Genomic DNA, 21465 nt, shown 5'->3' on the forward strand with positions numbered 1-21465 from the left:
ATAATTTGATTAGAGGATACTCTCTGACTCACAGTGACTCGTCTATAAACAGCAAGAATGGGGAATTAGTCATGTTATTTGCATGCTATATATGTGCCATGGTTTTGCATTTAAAAGATGTCTCAACAGACCAAATGGCCCATTGTGAAAACACAGGTCAGTGAAATGCGCCAGAGGCTGTGCTAAATGGTGCTTGTGCTTCTACTCCAATTTGCAACACAATATGCATATTGACCAAAGCAGGGTGCCTGTAGCTGCAGTATCACACCTTGCTTTCTTTGTGTTGTAAATGTAAATGATCCTACAGCCTTCAACAGGAAAAGACCAGCCTCTCACAAGTCACAGGACCTTATCTCTTTAAATGCATGCGGTCATGTTTGCTATATCAGACCAGAGTTATATTTAATAGTAAGTGAATTGATAGTAATTTATTTTATTGAAGATAAAACAGTCTCATGGGAAACTTGGAAAAAAAATTTATTTATTTATTTATTTATTTATTTTTTGTTATACAAAACATTTTTTCTGTTTATTGTTTAAGTCTTCAAAATGAAAATGTTTTATACTCTAAAATGAAAAAAAAAAATAAAAAATCTGCCTGCTTGTAAACGTTTAAATTTTGCGTGCGATTCTAAAATAGCTCTAAAATAAAGAGGGTAACAATACAATACCAATCTTAAAAAAAAAAAAAAAAAAAAAAAAAAAAAAAGGGTTCGGTAACAACAAAACCCTGTAACAACATTATAAACAAAAACGGTTGGCTGTGCCTGGCGTCGACGCGATCGTGATTGGCAGGACTTTGCCACCGACGCAGCTGATTGGCTAGTTCCAATTCAAACGCACGTCCTCCTTGCAGTCGCCGCCCCCTGGTGTATTTCCGGTGTGGAAGAGCCAGTGAAATGCCCCTGAACCTCTCGAAGCCGAGTGTTGTTTCATTCATTCGCAGCTCGCAGACCGCGCGGCTTTACACGCTTTGGACGCCGTCCCGACCGCTCCTTTACAAAAGGTACGTTTTAAATCTCTCTCTTTTATTTCAAACCTAGCTCTAGTAATTTTCATTCTCTGCAACAACGAAAGTAAGAAAACATAAATGGGAGTGATTTGTTTGTTTTAATGCAGAGGTGAACAGGATTAAAAAAAACACTAAACATATTGGCGGGCTCGTGTGGCGCGTTTTTCGTTGTAACTTATCACTTATAGTAAGTTATAGTAAGTTAACGCAGTCCACGCCCTTATCTTAGAAACTTTGTTTTTATATACAGCAAACATCGCAATTATTTTAGTAAACTTTTTTGGGGTTTCGAAACAAAGGGTTACAATCATTTGTTTAAAATAGTTCAAACGACGTTTTACACAAAGCAATGTTCTTTCGCTTCGGTTTTATTCGCTATTTCTATATACTTTTTTTAATCTATTAAAGCTCTTCGAAGTGTAAACAACAGAATCGCGTTTTCACGCGCTCGGGGATTTAAAAGGGCGCGAATCGCGCGCTCTGTTCGTGTTCCGGTTCGCACTGGAACCGCGGGGGTATCCGTAGAAACCGTTCGCCTCTTAGCTTTCTCTTTTAAAGCCCCGCCGCAGCACAGCGAACCTCCGACGGATTTCAGGTCTGCGATTTTAAGGTATTAAAATCCAATTGTTCAAACGGACACGCCGCTGCTCAGATATTTTCTGTTAGTAGTCGACATTGTGCGGGGTTTGAGTTCGCGCGAGCTCAGGCCCAGCGCGTGTTGTAAACAAACGGGAAGCCGGTCGTTCCGCGCGCTCGTTCATTACCTTCCCTGTGAAGTTAATTTCTACTTTTTACCAGACGAGCGCGTAGTAATTTATTTAAAGTGTCTGTACTTTCACCAGATATCGTGTTTGTTGATCGATTGTGTTTGTCGCGCGACTCTCTTTGCATGCAGCTTTGCAGTGAGGCAGAATGAGTGATTCTGGCAAGGACACAGTGGCTCCTAAAGAGAAAGACGGAGCAGAGAAGAGAGGACGTGGAAGACCACGAAAACACCCACAGGTAGTGCACTGCTTTACATGGGGCATTCTGGCTTTCAGTGGGCCGGTATATTTCATATTGATGAGATCAAAACACTGCCTTTATTTTGTGATTCAGGCTAAAATGTATGCTTGCGTGCGTTTTTTTTTTTTTGCGGTCTTGCACATGGGCTGAGGAAATCCAAAAGTATTTTTTTTTTTGGAGTGTTACTTAATCTGGTAAAGCTCTTAACCAATAGTCTATATTAAGATCTTTGTTTTGATGCATCTTCAACTCAGTTTGCACATGCTGAACATGTGCAATGGTCATCTGTAGTGGCAGAATGACCAAGGCCTGTAACATGATCTCTTTAAACCAGCAGTAACCCACTTACTGCTTCAGCTGCGCGATGATTGGCCACTGGGAAATGCCAGCATCTGATTGGTTCATCCCGCTGTCAGTCATAGGGCCTCAAGAGTGCATTGGGTTTAAAGTTTCTATTACTCACCCATGTAATCAGAGCCTTTGAGTAGTAATCCATGGCCACCATCATACAAGATGGATTACTTGAGCACCAGTGTCTTAGCAGCTTAAGCCATAGCTCCTTACTACACTACAAAAGAACAAGTATACTAATAATGTGCTACAGAAAAAAAAACATGCATGTATCATTTGTAAATGTGTAGGTATTTCATTCAGATTTTTATCCAAGTGGATCACATCTGTTTCACATGCTTAAAGGCAGCAAGATAATAGCTCTAGCATATTTTCAGTTTGTGCATTTGTAAGTGGTTAGTTTCAGAAATTGGTAGGATGCAACTGCTTTAAGTTTTTATTTTTTTTCCTCATCCAAATCTCCTTTTTTCAGGCTCTGTTTTGTATTGTGTAGTTGTAAAATTGTCAAATGATTGAAAGACTACACACGTTAACAAGTGTGCTGTTCTTTCACACTCTCTTCTCTGTAAATCAAATGACGTAGATGTTAGTCTACATTGACGTAAACCTGGTTTCCTGTCCTTGAAGGCAGAAGCAGACTTGATGTGCATTATTTGCAGTTGGCTTACACTATCCATTTGCATATGTCTGGCAGGAAATATTCTTTACACTGACCCTGAGCGGCGCATTTAACTGGTACAACACTTATAGCTGGCCTGTGGTTGTCTGCAGTGTATCCGGTTCTCTTTTGGCAATTAATGACTGCATGCCACCTGCTGGTCTCAAAGTAGCAACCAGTTGTTATCTATGAACAGCAGATGCTTTATAAGTTATCCACCAGGAGTATGTGGGGAAACCCACAGCTGACTCGAAGTTTGTGTGCAGATTTTTTTCTGATTACATATATTCTCAATATTCTAGCAGCAGGAAGCAAGTGGATCTCCCACACCGAAGAGACCTAGAGGAAGACCAAAGGGCAGCAAGAACAAGCCAAGCTCCACTGCATCTCGGGGCAAAGTGAGTAGAAATGTCTCGGTGGTTTTGTGCATGACTACCTCCTGTACAATATTACCATCAAAGACAAACCAACAAACCTGCATCTGTCTTCCGGCCCTATGGGTTTACACGCTAACAATCAAAAGTTCTTATTGGTGTCTGTGGTTCCATAAAGAACATTTCCACGGAATGGCACAAAGTTCTGTATAAAGGAAGAAGGTTTTTTTAGGTCGTCACGCAAAGAGGAGTGTCCTTGTTACACGTTACATTTACTTACTATTATAATAACTATAAATGATGCATAATTGCATGCAAGTAACCCTAAGCCAAGCCCTTATCCTCACCCTAACCATGTAGTAAGTACATGTAGTAAATTAGTGCTTAAAGTGTAACCAAAGATTCTTCTAAGAACTGGTTAGTGAAAGGTTCTTTGGAACCTGTGGAATCACTGCAAATCCCCACTTTTGAAACCTTTAATTTTAAGTGTAATTCTGCCCAATTAGCTTTTTTGCTTCAATGTAAACATGCTTGTTTACAGTCAGTTTCTTGGCTCCTCATTTATTATTATTGTTATTATATCTTTAAAAGTGTGACCTGAACAGTCTTGTGTTTTTGTTAGAGCGTGCAGATAAGAACAGTTGCTCAATTCCGGTTAAATCTTTTGACTTCCTGCTGGCTTCCTGTGGCATAGCATGCGATGTGCATTGCAGGTGCACAGGCAGCAGTGTAGTCTCCGAGAATGATAACCCCGCCCCTGTCTACCCTTCCTTCCCCTCCATCTGTTGTTATGATGACAGCTGACCCACCAGCCCTTCCCCTGTATGCACACTGCCTCTGTCTTTGTTTGTGTGTACATGTGAGTGTTGCCGTTTCTCTCGCCCAGCTGTCTCTCAGCCCGGACCAGGTGGCCGGCGAACTGAAGTGCACTGCAGGCTGCTCATGTCCGTTTCCAATATAATGGCCAATGAACTTGATGCCCCTGGGCCACTTGCCAGCATGAGCCCAACAGCACCCTCTGGTGCTCAACTGCATGCATAGCACAATGTTTATTCTCTCTCTCTTTCAGAAAACGGCAACGGCTTCGGCACCTGCAGGGACGAAACGCCGAGGACGGCCCAGGAAAGCAGTGAGTTTATTTGTCTTTCGTTTTGCGCATTTCGTTTGCATTTATAGCGAATACCACAAGGTTGAAAGGGTGTTTGTGTGGTGGGAAGTTGCCACAGGCAACAAAAATTTGGCTGGTTCTCACGAGGGGTTTCTTGCAGTTCTTTCTCCCCCTTCAATTCTCCTGTAGGTCTTGTTTATAAGAACAGATCAAATATCTTGAAGCCTTTTATTTTGCTGTTAAGTCTGTTTGGCATGTAATCAGGCAGAGGCCAGTGCCGCCCCCTGTTTCCTCGACAGCTCACTGTGTAGTCATCAGCCCCGTGTCTTTGTGCTGCATTCCTCTCACATGAGGCACGGTTCTGGAGCTGGAGTTTAGTTTTCCCTCATTCAGAGAGTTGAGTCACACAAACCTCTGGCTTTGAGTCACACTACTAGTTATCGTGGCTATGCTGGGACGTTTCCTCCACTTTAGTCATCCAAACATTGAAAACAGGAGGCTCTGATTTGATTTAGTAGAGTGGATGCTACATGCGAAATGTGGATTGTTTAGTGATAATCTCTATCTGAAAAATTTAAGCAAGCAAACAGCTTTGAAAGTTGTTCTAGGACCTTTATACATTGTGTGCCATTGTAAAAACTGTACGTCTGTTAAATTCAATATGACATCTAACCCAGTTTAAAGGTCCGTTGCATTCTGTTTTATTTTGCATGCCATAATGCAAATGTCACTTCCTGGTCTGACTGTTTGTGGCCATCTGTCTCTTCAGGAGAAGGAGGAGCAGCCATCTAAGTCCTCTGAGGAAGAAGAGGAGGAGGAAGAGGAACAGTAACTAGCAACTCGTGCTACCTCACAATCCAACGTTATTTCTTCCTGTTGACCAGAGCTGGACTGACCCTCCCCACCCCCCCATTCCCCCTTTTACCCTTACACTAGTGCCACCCTCACCCTCCAATTCACCTTTACGCTCTAGCGCCCCCTAGCGTCAGGGAGGCTTGCACACTTCATGCGCCTTCTCTGTGTAACACCACTGGAAAATGACTCAAAATACTGTATGTCCATTCATGGATGCATGCACACGTGAAAGCGTGTACGTATGTCTCGCACTCAATGGGTAATTGGTCGAAAGTGTCTGTCATTATACTGGACAAAGATATGCTCTGATGGCGGCTTGACACAAAGCGATTTGCAAAATACTGAAGTTTCCTTTTTTCGCAAACAACAGTTTCAGGCTTTGAGAATTCAAGTTTATTTTTACATGTCTAAATCTAAAATATGGTAGGTTGTGTGAAATTCATGTCGTTGTGTTCTGGACAAAGGTGAATTGACCTACTCGTTGTTTTTACTTGGGTTGTGTGTGCGTGTGTGGTAACTCGATGTCTCCAGTTAAACTCTTTTAGCTACTCCGTGATTCGAGCTAGAAATAAAATGAACGTATTTTTTTGAATGAGCATAATCTAGAGAACTTTTAACTTGTAATCAACATATCATTGAATGCTCTGTCGTGAAAACTTTGACTTCCTTTCTTTTTTTTTCTTTTTTTTATAACGCCCTCTGCCAACTTGCCACCATCATGATTTCGCTGATTCCCGCGATACATTTACTGGCTTAAGTGGTCAGTTTAAGTCTGTTCTCCATCTAGTTCAGTTTCCTGGATGTGCTAAGGAACAGTTTGCTCGTCTGGCCTGTTCGAAATGTTGTTTATGGAGGATGATTGGTATTAATTGCGGAAATGACTAAATGTTTTGCCACCAACTGATCCTTGCTCCAAAAAAGGCACTGCAAATGATTAGACACCAGCAGTGCTTTTAATTGCATCAGCCCCAAATCCGTTAATTACACAAGCAAACATTTAATCAGTTTTATTTTTTGGCTAGAAAATGCTAATCATTCCATTTGCTCGCAAATTCTTTGAACTTCCCAGTCGTGTCACTTCTTCTGTCCCATTACAGTCCACTCAGACAACTTTCGCTTGTTGTGTTTTGTGTAGGGTTATTTTTATTTTTTTTTTTTGACGTGTTAAATTCCATGTCAGGGAACGCTGATCGGTCCAGTGACTGGGTCTCCTCTCAGAACTTAATGATGCTACAAACATGGTTAATTAAACCCGGAATACTGCAACCAGGTCAGTTCTACTCTGGACTTGACCGTCACGTTCATACCTCACTTTACAACAGCCTATGATGGATTACTCTTCTCTTTCCTGACGATGTTCAACTGGTCTCAGTGCAGCCTTTGGCAAGCGTGTTTGTTTCTGATCCATTTACAGTTGTCTCCGCTGTGGGTTTTTGTTGCATTTTAGTTTCATTTTAATCTGATTTCGCTTACAGCAGTGTGCATCAATGAACAGAAACTGTTTTTTTCTTCATATATAAACATCTGGACACACCACAGGAATGACTGCATTGAGTCAGAGAGATGCATAACATGTTCACAGACTGTGGTAGAGATATAGGTTTGTGTGTTTTAAGTTTATTTTTCTATACATACTCGTTTGGTGCACTGAATTGACTTTGATTTGTTGTATCATGGACAAAATGATTTAGTGTGGCACCCGAAGGTTAGGGCTCTTTTTTTTCCTATTTTTCTTTATAATAAACTACATCCTGCTAGTTGCTTAGCTCTGAGCCCCCATTAAGTAGATCATGATGGTACTATGGCTGTTTGACGCAGTGGTTTTTAACATGCCCCTCGATATACTGATGTCTTGTTTTTATGTGCCCGTGCACACAACTGGTTTGGGATCAGTCTTTGCAATGTATACACTCTGCATTTTCTATTGTGGACTGCAGGAATTTATATTCAAAATGGTAATAAACTTTAGAATTCGTACATATCTTTGTGTGGCTGTGTTTTTTCTATGAAGTATTACTTCATTATTATCCAAAATCTCCATCTGTATGGTTGTATGGACTCTTCAGAGTTTGCATTTCATCTAGAAAACTTGATTTTTAAATTACATCTTTAAGTGTTGTTTTAAACTTTAATTTGTTAATTCTGTTATCTGAGATTTTTTTTTAATGGGCAATATACTGCTAGAATGGGATGATTTGTAAACTTAAACTTTTCCTCTTGGTACTTGCTGCAAAGCTGGTGGGCGGAGCTTGAGTTGAACACTAAACATAATTAGGTCATGCTCCTCCCATTTCAGACTGTCAGTTCATACAGCATTTCAGACTTGCCAATTAAAGCAGATTTCATTTTAATAAACCGTAAAAAAAAAAAAAATAAAATTGAAATAAAATGAATGTGCAGCTTGAGAGATTAAAACGGTGCAGCCTAAAATGAAAACTTTCATTTCAGGGAGTTGTGTACAGTAACTTAATAGTAATTTTAATAGAATGATTTATCAAGGACTAGATGGAAATTAAGGCTTGTGAACCCTTTTAAGAGAGAGGTCTGTAATGGTTGCATGTATTAATTTATTGGGCGGCTGGCATATTGGAGTAGCTGCTGATTATGAGTATCTGCGATTATGAAAATGTGAATGTTATAGCTGCTGAAGTTTGTCAAACAGATCTGATAAAATGCGGTAAACCTGATTCTATACTGCATTCGACAAACAAGAAATCATTTCACACCTATCTTCCTTCACTTTTCCCTGACTTCAACTCCGCTTTCCATACAGTCAACCAGCTTGATTTCTGATCATCCGTTCTTCCACGTGTTGGATTTCTAGACAAAACAGAACAGATTCTACATCATAATGAGAATAATTAAAGAACCACAACCCTTCTAATTAATTAAACATCCAAACACCAGACTGTAAACTCTTCAGTAATATCTGTTCATTTCAGTGGGGCTTACTCAAAAGCACCAGCCAGGGCTGAACTAACTTTGCTAAGCGTTATACTTGGATATGCTAGGCTAACTGGAGGCTATTGTCTATTTAAAGTGATAGTGCACCTAAAAATGAAAAGACTTATCATTTGCATTACATGGTGAAAATATGTTTATGACTACAATAATTACTTAAAGGATATAATGCACAAAATGCTAATCGCTGGACTGGAGTGTTGTGGATGTTTGTGATATTTTTATCAGCTGTTTGGTCTCTTGTTCTGATGGCACCCATTCACTGTGTGGTTCATTTTCAGCAAATTGTCATTTTTGGGTGAACTACTGCTTTAATATGATATGATGATACCAAATGCCAGTTTGCGGTTTCAAGCAGCATAACAGTTGTTGCACAGCTGAAATAACTACAAGCGGCACAGATTTGTTACAAATGGTTGCAGCTGATATTATGCTAAAAATACAGTGAATAGTTGAACACATTTACTGACAGTTACTTGACAGTGTTTGATTGTTTGATTGAAATGTCTGTGTTATTGGCAAAACAATACATATACTCAGGATGCACAGCTACTTTTGGCTATTAATAAACCCTGTGATAAAAAGTCAAAAGATAAAAAGCAGTTGAAGGTGATCTTACAGGGACGAGTTCAATGGGACTAAATAACTGCAGAGGTCCTACAGAGAGAAGTCTGCTGCTTTCACTGGAAGATCCAATTAGGACGATTTGATACTGAAATTATATCCAAAAAACAAAACACCGATTTCATGGGTCTAGCTTCCAGTTTCATCTGCGTCCAGCTATTTTTAGCTCATTTTTGCTGCTTGATATTTCATACATATTATTTTCATGCATAATCTTAATTATGAACGCACTATTTTGTAGTGCAAAGCGTTTTAGAATTTACTGCATGTTGTTACTCTTCTCGTTATTTATTTCCACATTCACAGAAAATGGCTTATTACTTGGAAAATAAGGTGGATACATTTTTCACAATAACATCTGTAACATACATTTAGGAAACGTAAGGGGTGAATTTTCATTTCACGCCAACTTTAAAGGGATAGTTCACCCAGAAATGAAAATTCTGTCATCATTTACTCACCGTCATCTATAAACGTATAACTGTTTTCTTCTTATGTGGAACAGAAAATAAGAGATTTAAAAAAAAAAAACAGTCCCGTTTTTTGCTGTACCATTAAATTCACTTGCTTCCAGTGTTTCTTAGATACAGATTTTGAACAACATGAGAGTAAATGATGTGGTATCTCTTTAACCCTTTAGTTTCCCAGTGCTTTCAGGAAACGACAAGGTGAGTCACCTGACAGACTAGTTTACATGGAGAATGAAAAATAAAACAGATTCTTGAGCGCTTCAGATCACATTCATGCACACTCAGGAAAACAGCTCTCCTGAGCATTTAATAGCACAGAACATCAGCGGAATACACACAGCTAAAATAAATAAAAAACTGTAACACAGTGGCGTATTAACATCCTTCTTGAGTCTTGTTGTTCAGACTGCTTCAGCTGGACCATATTTGTGAGAAGAGACCTGAGGTGAACAATATGATCCCATGGCTTCATGTCACTAAAGCTCTTCCAGACTCAGTGCTTCAAACAGTGGAAAAACCAGTAGCTTATTGCTCAAAAATGTCCATCTTGGGAATCTGCAATACAGGACGACGAGACAGTGTTGAGTTATTGACCAGGTTCACAGATGATGTGCAGAATCGCCAAAAGTTAAAGCTGATTTTCATGCATCAGGATCCTTCGAGAGCAGGGGTCTGCGCTGCTGATACATCCTCATCCAACCCTGGACCACCTGGAAATGAAAAAAAGAGAAACGTTTCTCATATTTTGACGTGGTTTATTACAATGCTAACAGGTTTTCCACACAGGCTGGTTACTGGTTGTAATTATGTGGAGATGTGTGTAAATCCACTCGTAGCTTGTTGTTGTCATAGGTCTGAAACATTTGAAATTCCCATTTCTTATCCCTAAAAAGGGCAAAACAACTCTTATTTTTGATTTTAGTGTTTGTTTCACTAGGATACGTGGCCTCTTTCAAGGTATAAATTCACTGGAAGCACTTATTAATGCTTGTATAAAAGTATAAAAAAAGTTTGCAGTAAAGATAATGTAGTATACTAATTAATATAATAAAACGTTGCACTCTAAAATTGCTATAAAATCAAAGCCATATGTCTGACCAAGTTATGATGCAAATTTGAAGTTGATATCACAAAAATTGTGGTTCCTGTGAGATTTTGTTTGGGCGCTATACCAAAAACAACCACTGGGTTACACCCAAAATCTACTGAATTCTTTTGATGCAGTTTTGTCACAATATCACTTCTATTACAAAACAGTCACCAGATATGGAAACTTAACTTTCCAACGATATCTGTTTTGTCAAGAGTATGAAAAGATTTGATTTTCTAAAACACAAGCCACCAAATCAGAGTCTATACATTCATTATTATATCTTGATTTTAATGCTGGTTGTCACCTGATTTAATCGTGATTAATCTCATACAAAATAAAAGCTTTTGTTTACATAATATATGTGTGTGTACTGTGTATATTTATTATGTCTATATAAATACATACACATGCATGTATATATTTAAGAAAAATATATGTTTATATATTAAATATATTTATCTGTAATATAATATATATAAATATTTTCAAAATATATGCTGTATGTCTGTGTATTCATATATACATAATAAATATACACAGCACACACATATATTACTGTATGTAAACGAAAACTTTTGGATGCGATTAATCGTTTGACAGCACTATTTGATTTATACCCCGGAAAGGGCGACGTATCCCCCGAGATACCAACATTTAGAGACAGATTAAACCTAACCTAACAAGCTAATGCTGAACAACAGCTTTTTAAACAGGCATGTGTAAATCTGTGAACTAGACCAACTTTTATCGGAGGGTGAACAGATTTCCCACTAAACAAAGTCACCTCATCTAAATATTCACAACAGACACTCTTTCAAAATTAAACCAAGAAGTAAGACCTACACTTTCACGGCTTCTCAAATGTTTGTATCCCCCGTTTAGTGTTAAAAAGTATAATTTTCACACCAAAATTAAACATAATACGGTCTCGCCTTCATGCCACGTATCACGTTTAAAGCACGTTTAATGTTAAACTTTTTTTACAGTTTCTCTCAGGCACTAAAACAAAGGACATGAATATTTAATGATGCAAGTTGGGTTCAGTTTACCATTGGTTTGCTGTTGCTAAGCAACTTGCTGTAAAACACTGCACTGTCATTTGCAATGCAGATAGGGAAAGACTTTCCACAGCTGCAACATTTACTAAATAAATCCTGAAATGGATATAATATTAATCACTATTCCTCTTTAAGAATTCTCATGCATTCTGAGACTTCACTTGAGGATATGTAAAGTGACAAAGATCAGTCATATGACCAGATATCAGATGCATATATTTACAACTGTATTTTGAACTGACCCAGATAAGAGTAAAAATATGTCCCATGGTTAATGAGTGCTTGCTGTTAACATGAAGGGAAAGAACAGACGTGGTTTTCCTTTCTTCAGGGGACAGTATCACTGTTGTTCAAAGATTTTACTTCAGCATTTTTCATTTCATAACAGGATGGATTACCTTTGTGTCTTCCTCTTTCCAAAGGATTTCCTGTTCTGCCTCGTTCAGCTCTTCGGTGGGGTCATACGTGTAAACTGGAAGCAGCTGATGCCGCAGTCTATCAATCCTAAAAGTGCAGAAAAAAAGAATAATTAATTCCCTTCATCATCCATCACACTGTATGACAAACAGAGGGACAGACATTCTGCCAAACATCTACTTCAGTGTTTCAAAGAAGAAAAAAAAGGCTCTCTAGGCTGTATTTATTAAACACAGTAATATTCTCAAGTGTTTTCTACTGTCATTTATTCCTGAGAATATTCAGCATCATTACTTCAGTCTTCAGTGTCACATGATCCTGCAGAAATCATAAAAATATGCTGATTTGCTGCACAAGAAACATTTCAAATTATAATCAACATTAACGCCAACAACAATAATTATTATTATTATTTTGTGGAAATCATGATACACTACCATTCAATAGTTTGAGGTAAGTATAAGATTTAAAGGAAGAAAGAGAGAAAAAATACGCTATTTTATTCGTTTACTAATTTTTAATGAAAATAAATTAATACTTTTATTCTGCAAGGATGCATTTAATTGATCAAAAGTGACAGTGACATTCATAATATTACAAAAGGTAACTTTCAGTTCATCAAAGTATGCATCTCAGTTTCCACAAAGATATTAAGCAGCAAAAACATTGATAATAATAAGCATAAATAAAAAAATTTGATCATGAAAAAGATTTCTGAAGAATCACGTGACACTGAAGAAGACGCTGAATATTCAGCTTTGATCACAGCAATCATTTACAATTTACAATATATTCAAATTAGAAAACTTTTAAATTGCAATATTATTACAAGTTTTACTACATTTCTGATCAAATAAATCCAGTCTCGGTATGCAAAAGAGATTTATTTCCAATAAAACCTGTAATTATTCCAAACGTTTGATATCTTTCAAAGAGAACAGGAGTATGATTAATTACCTCCGTTTCCTCCTTATGTACATCACCTATAACACAAGAAGACACATTAGAAACCAGTTCCACCGAGTCATAACATCTGCTGTGGAAGTAAGGAGAAATGCAGCTGAGCAGCGTTTTGTGCACGCAGTCAAGACACATTCATAAAACAATAAAGGCTGTTTGTCTTTCTGGATGTCCTGCTCAATCAAATTACTCCATCATGTGACTTCACATTCTTCCCCCACGCTTGCACACAGTCAGACACTGTTAGAAACACCCTGAAGAGACATGCATGCTACCTAGTACACACTGCTGCTGCATGCTACCTGTTATATATGCACCTACCACTGCTGCAACGATCCCGAGAGCAGTGATGAGGAAGAAGGGGACCAGCACGTAGCTGACGGCCGTGTCTCCGCTGATGGTGTGAGGGGGCTGTGTGGTGATGTTCATGATGTAACACACTCAGACCGGGGCTGTACTAGCATCTGTTTACTGCTCATCTTCTGCACACATGTGACTCCCACATGGTCTCTCTGTCTTCACTAAGGACTGTTAGATCCAACAGAACACACTTATTTATGGAAAAGGAATGCTGGAAAACATCATTTTACATCATAATCATTTTATTTCAGACTTGTGTGCACTTTATCTATTAGATCTCTCATATTTACCTTTTCTCGGATAGATAAAATACTGTAGATTATTAACTTGGGCATATAATTTCTCCTTTGCAACACATTTTAACTGCGCCAGGTGAATCTCACAAAACAGGGTCAGGTCACAGTGCACTTCGAAAATAAAAGATTTTTTTTATTTTGTTTTTTTTGTCCCTGTTTCTTTAAAATAATTCCATAATGTTTGGATTTTTTTTTTTTTTATTTATTTATTTGTAATTTAGTTTACTCTCATTACTGTAATGCATCAATTTTGTAAAACAGTACACAGATTTATTATTATTATTTAAATCTGCATTTAAATCAAAGCAGTACAAAAAACTACCATAATATAGTTTTGCAATTGTAAGTAATATATAATCATAATAATAAGAGTTTTAGCATTTAATGGGAGTTGTGCAGGCCTATTATGGTTCTAGTATGTGTTTGATCATATACTGCGGTACTGTTTAACGTACCGTGTGAATACCACGGTTAGAAATATTATATTCACGATCATTTTGTGTCGTCGTACAGCAAAACAGCGAGACACAACAAGACTGTCGTGTCATTTAATTTACAAACTTATATTTATATTAAGGAAAGATAACGTTTTGATTTAATACAATACAAAACGTCCAGCCAAGAGCTAATATAACGACAAAGCGTCTATGTTGCACATGACTTTGCGAGAAAAAACCGCATTCAGTGAGATTATCTGCTACCAGTTGTTTACGTTGGTTGCATTACTATGGTGAGCAGTAATGATGGCATTGATGTCATCATGATAATTATGAGCGCTAATAACACTGCTGTGTCTGCTGACTCACGTGAAAGCATCATGACCAGCCAAACTTCACCATCGAGCTGTTAAAGCAAACCCACCTGATCCAGTCAGAAGAGCCACTTCACTTCGAGGAGACTCCACATCCAGGTATTATAACACAAGTCATGAGGGGTGTCTGACATTAAAGCTCCGCCGGCAGTGTTTACGGAAAGCAAGTCCTGCAGTGAAAAAGAAACGATGATGGTGGAGCTGGAGGGAGGAGGAGCTACACTGTTCCCATAAACGCTACGAACAGCAGATGTCGCCACTGCACATCATATCATATCATATCATATCATATCATATCATATCATATCATATCATATCATAATATATAATAATATATAATATCATATCATATCATATCATATCAATCTTATAATATATCATAATATATCATATAATACCATATCATAATATCATATAATAATATATCATATCAGTCATATCATAATTAATATATCATATCAATCATATGATACCATATCATATAATATCATATAAAATATATCATATCATAATATATCATATCAGTCATATCATATCACATCATATCAATCATATGATACCATATATATCATATAATATCATATAAATCATATAATACCATATCATATCATATTAATCTTGTCATATCATATTAATCATATCATAATATATTATATCAATATATCCGTCTATCTATCTGTCCATCCGTCTATCTATCTATCTATCTATCTATCTATCTATCTATCTATCTATCTATCTATCTATCTATCTATCTATCTATCTATCTATCTATCTATCTATCTATCTATCTATCTATCTATCTATCGTACTTTTAAACCTCGGAGTACTCGTCTAAAAATAGTTTAAAAACCACGCCTTCTAAAAGGCATGGCAGCCAATCCTATGTCCATAATTCCAAGCGTCCAAAGTGATTGACAGGCAGAGTGCGTTCTCTGATTGGCTAAAAAGCGCGGGCCACCCCCGGAGTCCTCACTCGTTTGAATCTGCAGATTTCACAGAGGAGGGTTTCTGTGACATCTGTTAAGTTATAAAGACGTATACTCATGCCACAACGACTGTTGCTTTTGTAAATGATAGTAATATTTATTTTTATATACATTTTTTATAACATTACAAAAAAAATCAATAATCTTAATAATAATTTTTATTGCAAAATGTTATATATACACGAGCGAATTACATCACTATGTAAACGTTAGTGCGCGTTGAACCCACAGACTGTATAAAAACGTTCAACCGGTTCCACCTCTACTGCGCAGCGTCATATTCACGAAAGGAAACGCGCCTCGGGTTTGTCCGTAATGCAACGCAATTTGCGCAGAGCTCAGAGTAATGGCGGCTGCGCGAGACAAGCTCACAAGACTCACGAAATGAAGCGACGGAGGGAACACTGATGCTAGTGGAGTGCCTTTAGAAGGGTTTGTGGGCGCGGGATCGCAGCGAGAGGCGCAGACTTGGCAGCAGTTGAGGACTTTGATCGGTTGAGCGCGATGATAAAGCTCAAGTCCGACCAGACGCGCACTTACGACGGAGACGGCTATAAGAAGCGCGCGGCCTGCCTGTGCTTCAGGAGCGAGCGCGAGGAGGAGGTGACTCCTTTATTCACTTCAAACTAACAAACTTATCGCCAAATAAACACACTCAGTCATGTGTGCAGGTACAGCTACAGTTGAGCGTGTCTCTGTGAGGGTATGGGTACTGTAAGGCCACCAAACGACCTCTGCGCACATCTCTTTGTTTGTTTCGATAGAGTAAGTCACCGATCTAGTCAAATTTAGCCCTCTGTGGTAATTCACGCCAGTATTACTCTGTTATTGCCACTACTTTAAAAACAAACTGAATGTTCACCAACTCATGAAGTGGTCCTAACTTGAATTTGTTGGAGATTTTACACGTGTAACGTTAAATGCCATGTTTTTATATTGCAGCATGCTATTATAATTGCAGTATAATCATGTAAGTTAAATATCAAATACATGATAACTGGCTATCATCATCAGGAACGTGGAATTTAATTCATTATCTAAATCTCATACCCTCACTGTATCATGATATTTATCTTTTTTTTTTTTTTTAAACCGTGCTGGCTAATATCATGCTACAGTAACAATCATTAAAGTTGTTACAGTATTATCATTGAGTGTAAGTTATTTAAGTGTTGCTGTTTTTCGCAGTGTTTTGAATGTTATAGAACTCAGGCACACTGGTTGTTTCACTCTATTTAACTGCATTTAATTCATTCTGTCGCCTTTAATCTTCTCACTCATTATACAGGTTTGTTACTTATTCTGTCATATTAGTCATCTGCTCTACTAATAAACTGAAATGGACACTGAATTAAGTCAGAAAGTGATGGATAGTTGTGTGGATGTTCCCAGACCATGTAGGCAGGTTATGACCCGTGTATATCCACAAACTAAAGGTTATTACTAACAGTAGCACAGTTATTTAAAATCATTTGTATTTGTGTTTACACTTGACAATTATAAGGTTAAAAAAAAAAAAAAGAGTAAACAAGTGTTTAATATGCTCTCTGATGAAGTATTTTGATGCCTTGTCAGATTGCCGCATGTAACATCTGTGTCTTGAAAACCATTGCTGTAAATGAGCAGGAGGTACACACACCTGAAGCTAACCACAGTCTCCAAGCTCAACTGCTGGAGACAAACTCTGCAGGACGTTAGGATTTGACTCCTATCTACTCCACCTTTTTCCTAACGAGGCTGCGGTGTTTTAAATTAAGGGAGGCACTTCTGGTTTGGGGAAGTTTCACTCAAAAGACTGCAACAGATCGTTTCAGATCAAAAGATTGTGCTACAAATAATTCTGGTCCGTCATTTTGACTGAATGGGCTGTAAATTTCCATTAATTGTCTATTTTCTGGATACAGGAGAATAATGTTACGTGTATATTAATGTGACGTGATACAACAACGAGATCTATAGAATAGCATTATTTTCCTCCTGATTATTTTTATTGTTCTTTTGTATTCCGCTTTAAGTAAATGGAAAAAAAGACAACATATAGGCTACTTTGCATTTATGTGTGCGCTCCTGATTTAATTTACAATATAAACCGTGAATAATGCACTCAGGATCTTTAATTTTTTTCTCCCCAATACCTCACATCTCTTTCCAGGTTTGTTTTCACACGGATGCTGTACAAATCTAATTGTTTAGTAATATAGACATATTACTATAATGACATTTAACACATCCGTAATATTGCTGCAGATAGAAGGAGGACCTTGAGTTATTCATGGTGTGCTGAACGTAATTTGTTTAATGCTTTTACATTTTTAAATGTCCTTTTAATGCTTGATGGTTGAAGGGAGAGTGAAATAATGTCCCCTCATTGTACCTAGTGTTTGAAAATGCATATTATTGCATTTGTAGAGTGAACCTTTGAGTTACTGCGGTGTATAGAGGTTCCCCTGATGGTGACGTGTGCTGTGTCTGCGTCAGGTGCTGCTGGTGAGCAGCAGGAGTCATCCGGAGAGATGGATCGTTCCCGGAGGAGGGATGGAGCCGGAGGAGGAGCCCAGTGTTGCTGCTGTCAGGGAGGTGTGGGAGGAGGTAAGCCGTCCTCAGAAACTCTGATGATCTGATATTTCATCTCTGTAAATAACATTCCTCAGAGAGCATCCAGTGGAGGATTCCTGATTTGCATTCTGTTGCTCTGGAGAATTCAGAACTCCCGAGCATTACAATGAGGTTTAATTCATTAACATTCATTCCATTAACTAGTAGATTTACAGCATTTATGTTTGTTTACTGTAATTAGTAAGTATAATATTTATCACTGTTCATGCACCCTTTTCACAAAACTGTGATGACTCGCTTAACGCTCATCTGCATCGTAAATCCTCGAAAGTTTCTTTATATTTAGATTTTTTTTATTTTTTTTGTGTATGTACATTTATAACACTATACCACCTTTGCATCAATTTACAAAAATAAACTCGTTAACGCTAATGCGAGGGTGTTTCTAATGCAGCGTCTGTGGGAGGGACTCTCTTCTCACTGCCGTGATCAGTCTCTGCTTTTTTTCTTTTTATTGAAAGTCATGAAAACACTATCATGGGGTTTTTCTTTTGCTATTTGAGAAAATGTGAATGCAAAACATATATTTGTGGTACTCTCCCATTCACTGCTTTCGACGTTAACCCAACTATGACGACCTCCGCTGCTGAGAAACTCGGAAATGTGGAATTTGTGTTTATTCATAATGAATGAACTAATGTGTATTTTAACAACTGAAAAAAAAAAATGTTTGTTAGTAAGTATTTCGTGTATAAGAAACTAACATTTACCAAGATCAGATGATGCTGTAAAAGTATTGCTTCCTGTTAGCTTATGATGCCCGGTGCATTAACAGTTGTTTGACAAATTGAACCTTACTAAGTGAGTGTGTCGCGGCGATTGCGCAATAACAACAACGGTATGAGACACAAGTCTTTTGAATATTTATTTTCCTGCAGGAAAAGGTCTACATTCATACAGTCATTCAGAGTTGGCTGCAGATTGCGCAATGAGGAAACATCCAAACCTTCATCAAATGAACACCTTCATTTCATCCAATCATAATGCATATTCAACATATATGTCCATTTAAGGTGCTGAACTATGTCCTCCAGATGCGTCTTTGCAAAGAAGCTGGGATGTCTAAAAAGCTAAAATAATAAATTTTACACACACATTAAATAGATTTCCTGTTATCTCTCAGCTCATGGAAAACTCAAGCATACTGAAACACTCACATGATGTTCTCACGTTTCCAAGCTTATTCAAATAATAGGAATTGATCCAAATGTGCGGATTTGGATGTTACGGCATGAAAAACAAATGAGCTGATAACCGTGGGTTGATCAGTTCTGTTGTTGGGATGGTTTGTTTGCTGCAGTATGTGCAGAACCTGTTGGACGGGGCTCTTCAGCTGGTCTCCTGGGCCCAAATCCATCCTGTCGATAAAATCAAACATATCGACAATTTCATAAATAAGCCCAACAAAACAGCACACAGACACAACAAACAACACAGAGACCAGGGATACATGTGGAGGAAAGGAAGATGACAAAGAAGCTTCACTCACTGAATATTTTCTCTATGTGTGTTATTGTTTCTTGGGTTGGAGGTTATTCCAGCCTTTTAGAGTGAATTCAGACTGTGCTTGATCAGACAGTTGTTCCTCCACTCCACTGATTCCTGTGCCAGCTTATGCCATATTTATCTGCACAGAACTGATTATGCTGAAATAAGAGGTTTCAAGATGCTGTCAAACGTTCCAGGATGTTATAAATGTTCCACACTTTTGTTTTATTCCCGCAGGCAGGAGTAAAAGGTACATTAGGACGATTGGTGGGCGTTTTTGAGGTGAGTGTTTTCTGATGGTATAATCAACAAAGTCCAAAAGAAATGGACTCCACAACAATGTTTTAGTGGTGCAGTGGCAAGCTGCAAAAAAATAGAGTTCTTTTATAGTAGGTCTCTTACATGAACAGTTTTTCCAAGTTTTGATTTTGAGAATAAAGTGAGAGAGTAAAGTTGCAGCATTATAGATTGTTTAGAATGTAATGTTTACATTTAACCTCCTTTTGCACATTATGTATCACATAGCTTACATATGCAAACACTGCCTTTATTTGTCATTGCCTTTAAATTGCACATTGTTTGGGAATCAACATTGAGCAGAATGTGAAATAACATTTTTAAAAAAAAGATTTGTCTTTTAATTGCAATTTGTAATAATTAGATTTTTACATCCAATTAATCAAAGAAATAATAGATTGAGTTATTCTCAAAATAATCGTTAGTTGCAGCCATATTTTTAATGTGTCACTAAAACACTTGCAGTTATTGCTTGTGATTTAGTATTTCCCATGACGCTGCTGAAAACAAGTTGTTGTTCTTTACAGAACAGAGACCGGAAGCATCGAACGTATGTCTATGTTCTCATCGTCACTGAAGTTCTGGAGGACTGGGAGGATTCAGTAAATATTGGTAAGAAGATGACAAAATCTACTGTTTTACTACCTTTACTTTGTCAAGCCCATAATTAGGTAATTTATTTAGAAAGAAGCAGTAACCGCATCAGTTAAATTTAGATATGCATGTTTTTGCAATTTTGTTTTATCCAATTATGCGTGCTTGAGTTTTTTGGTTTGCTCTAATCAACGTCATAGATGCACACGGATCTCTCTTTGCAGTTGCAATCATTGCCATAGAAACAAATAATCTCACAATGCACTGCTGATTGACATTGTGTTGTCTGGTGTCTCTTGTTGTTCTCAGGGAGGAAGAGGGAGTGGTTTAAGACGGAAGATGCCCAGCGTGTGCTGCAGTGTCACAAACCTGTGCAGGCGTCTTACTTCGAAGCCCTTCAGCAGGACTGTATGACCAGCAACGGCACTTACAACATGAATCCAAACTCTCTCTCCAGCATCAGATAACTAGCACAACAAGCACAGAAGCCTTCTCCAGCTTTTCCTTCCCGACTGAACTCCTACTGCAACTACTATCACGTCTTTTTTATTTCATCGCATTAATGGCTACATCACATGAAAGCTGATTGCCTTACTGGCCTTTTTTAGTGTTCAGATGAAGAGCACGGTCTGGGGACATTTTAAGGAATACTTGCATGAGATTCTCTTTGCCTAATGCCAGGATTACTGAATGCAATTACACTTTACTCTTGTGTCTTGAAATAAGTAGTGTTTAAAGAGAAAGCTGTGTTTGTAATGATGTTTGCTCCTTTCATTCTGCGCTGTTTGCCTTTAGCCTCTGTGGATATGCTGTTATATAGAGTTGGTTGAGTTTCTGCATGAGTCGCGTAATTGTAGTCTTAGTTCTTTAAACTGCTACACAACAGAGCTCACGTCTTAAATTGATCAAAGTCGTTGAAATCGCAGTCTTATTGCCAATATTACACAATCAAGTTGGGAGTTTCTCTCAAGCGCAGCTACGGTCACGTTAGCTTTCACGAGGACATTTTCAAAAACTAGTGCTGTCAAACGATTAATCGCATACAAAATAAAAGTTTTTGTTTACACAATA

The 21465-nt window shown here is 37.9% G+C and overlaps 3 protein-coding genes across 6 annotated transcripts; 2 read left to right on the forward strand and 1 right to left on the reverse strand.

Moving 5' to 3' along the window:
- Nucleotides 1–849: 849 nt before the first annotated feature.
- Nucleotides 850–7344, forward strand: hmga1a (high mobility group AT-hook 1a). Of its 4 annotated transcripts, XM_042751223.1 has the most exons (6): nt 850–1006; nt 1908–2014; nt 3329–3424; nt 3620–3622; nt 4470–4529; nt 5278–7344. In XM_042751223.1, the coding sequence occupies exons 2-6, from the start codon at nt 1925–1927 to the stop codon at nt 5338–5340; spliced, it is 312 nt and encodes a 103-aa protein (XP_042607157.1). In that variant the 5' UTR covers nt 850–1006; nt 1908–1924; the 3' UTR covers nt 5341–7344. The 4 variants fall into 4 exon arrangements, with proteins under 4 accessions (XP_042607157.1, XP_042607158.1, XP_018960769.1 ...); XM_042751224.1 differs by lacking the exon at nt 3620–3622 and having other exon boundaries at nt 3329–3428; XM_019105224.2 differs by lacking the exon at nt 3620–3622.
- A 2339-nt stretch (nt 7345–9683) lies between these two features.
- smim29 (small integral membrane protein 29) lies at nt 9684–14631 on the reverse strand. Its single transcript, XM_019105228.2, has 5 exons — nt 14464–14631; nt 13268–13474; nt 12944–12969; nt 11968–12073; nt 9684–10128 (listed from the first exon to the last, which is right to left on the reverse strand). The coding sequence occupies exons 2-5, from the start codon at nt 13373–13375 to the stop codon at nt 10060–10062; spliced, it is 309 nt and encodes a 102-aa protein (XP_018960773.1). The 5' UTR covers nt 13376–13474; nt 14464–14631; the 3' UTR covers nt 9684–10059.
- Nucleotides 14632–15595: 964 nt separating this feature from the next.
- LOC109091459 (diphosphoinositol polyphosphate phosphohydrolase 1-like) lies at nt 15596–21465 on the forward strand. Its single transcript, XM_019105230.2, has 5 exons — nt 15596–16002; nt 17878–17988; nt 19741–19785; nt 20328–20412; nt 20704–21465. Exons 1-5 carry the CDS (start codon nt 15904–15906, stop codon nt 20859–20861), a joined length of 498 nt encoding a protein of 165 aa, XP_018960775.1. The 5' UTR covers nt 15596–15903; the 3' UTR covers nt 20862–21465.

The sequence above is a fragment of the Cyprinus carpio genome, chromosome B23, assembly GCF_018340385.1.
Source record: "Cyprinus carpio isolate SPL01 chromosome B23, ASM1834038v1, whole genome shotgun sequence".
In the NCBI taxonomy this organism is placed as follows: Eukaryota; Metazoa; Chordata; class Actinopteri; order Cypriniformes; family Cyprinidae; genus Cyprinus; species Cyprinus carpio.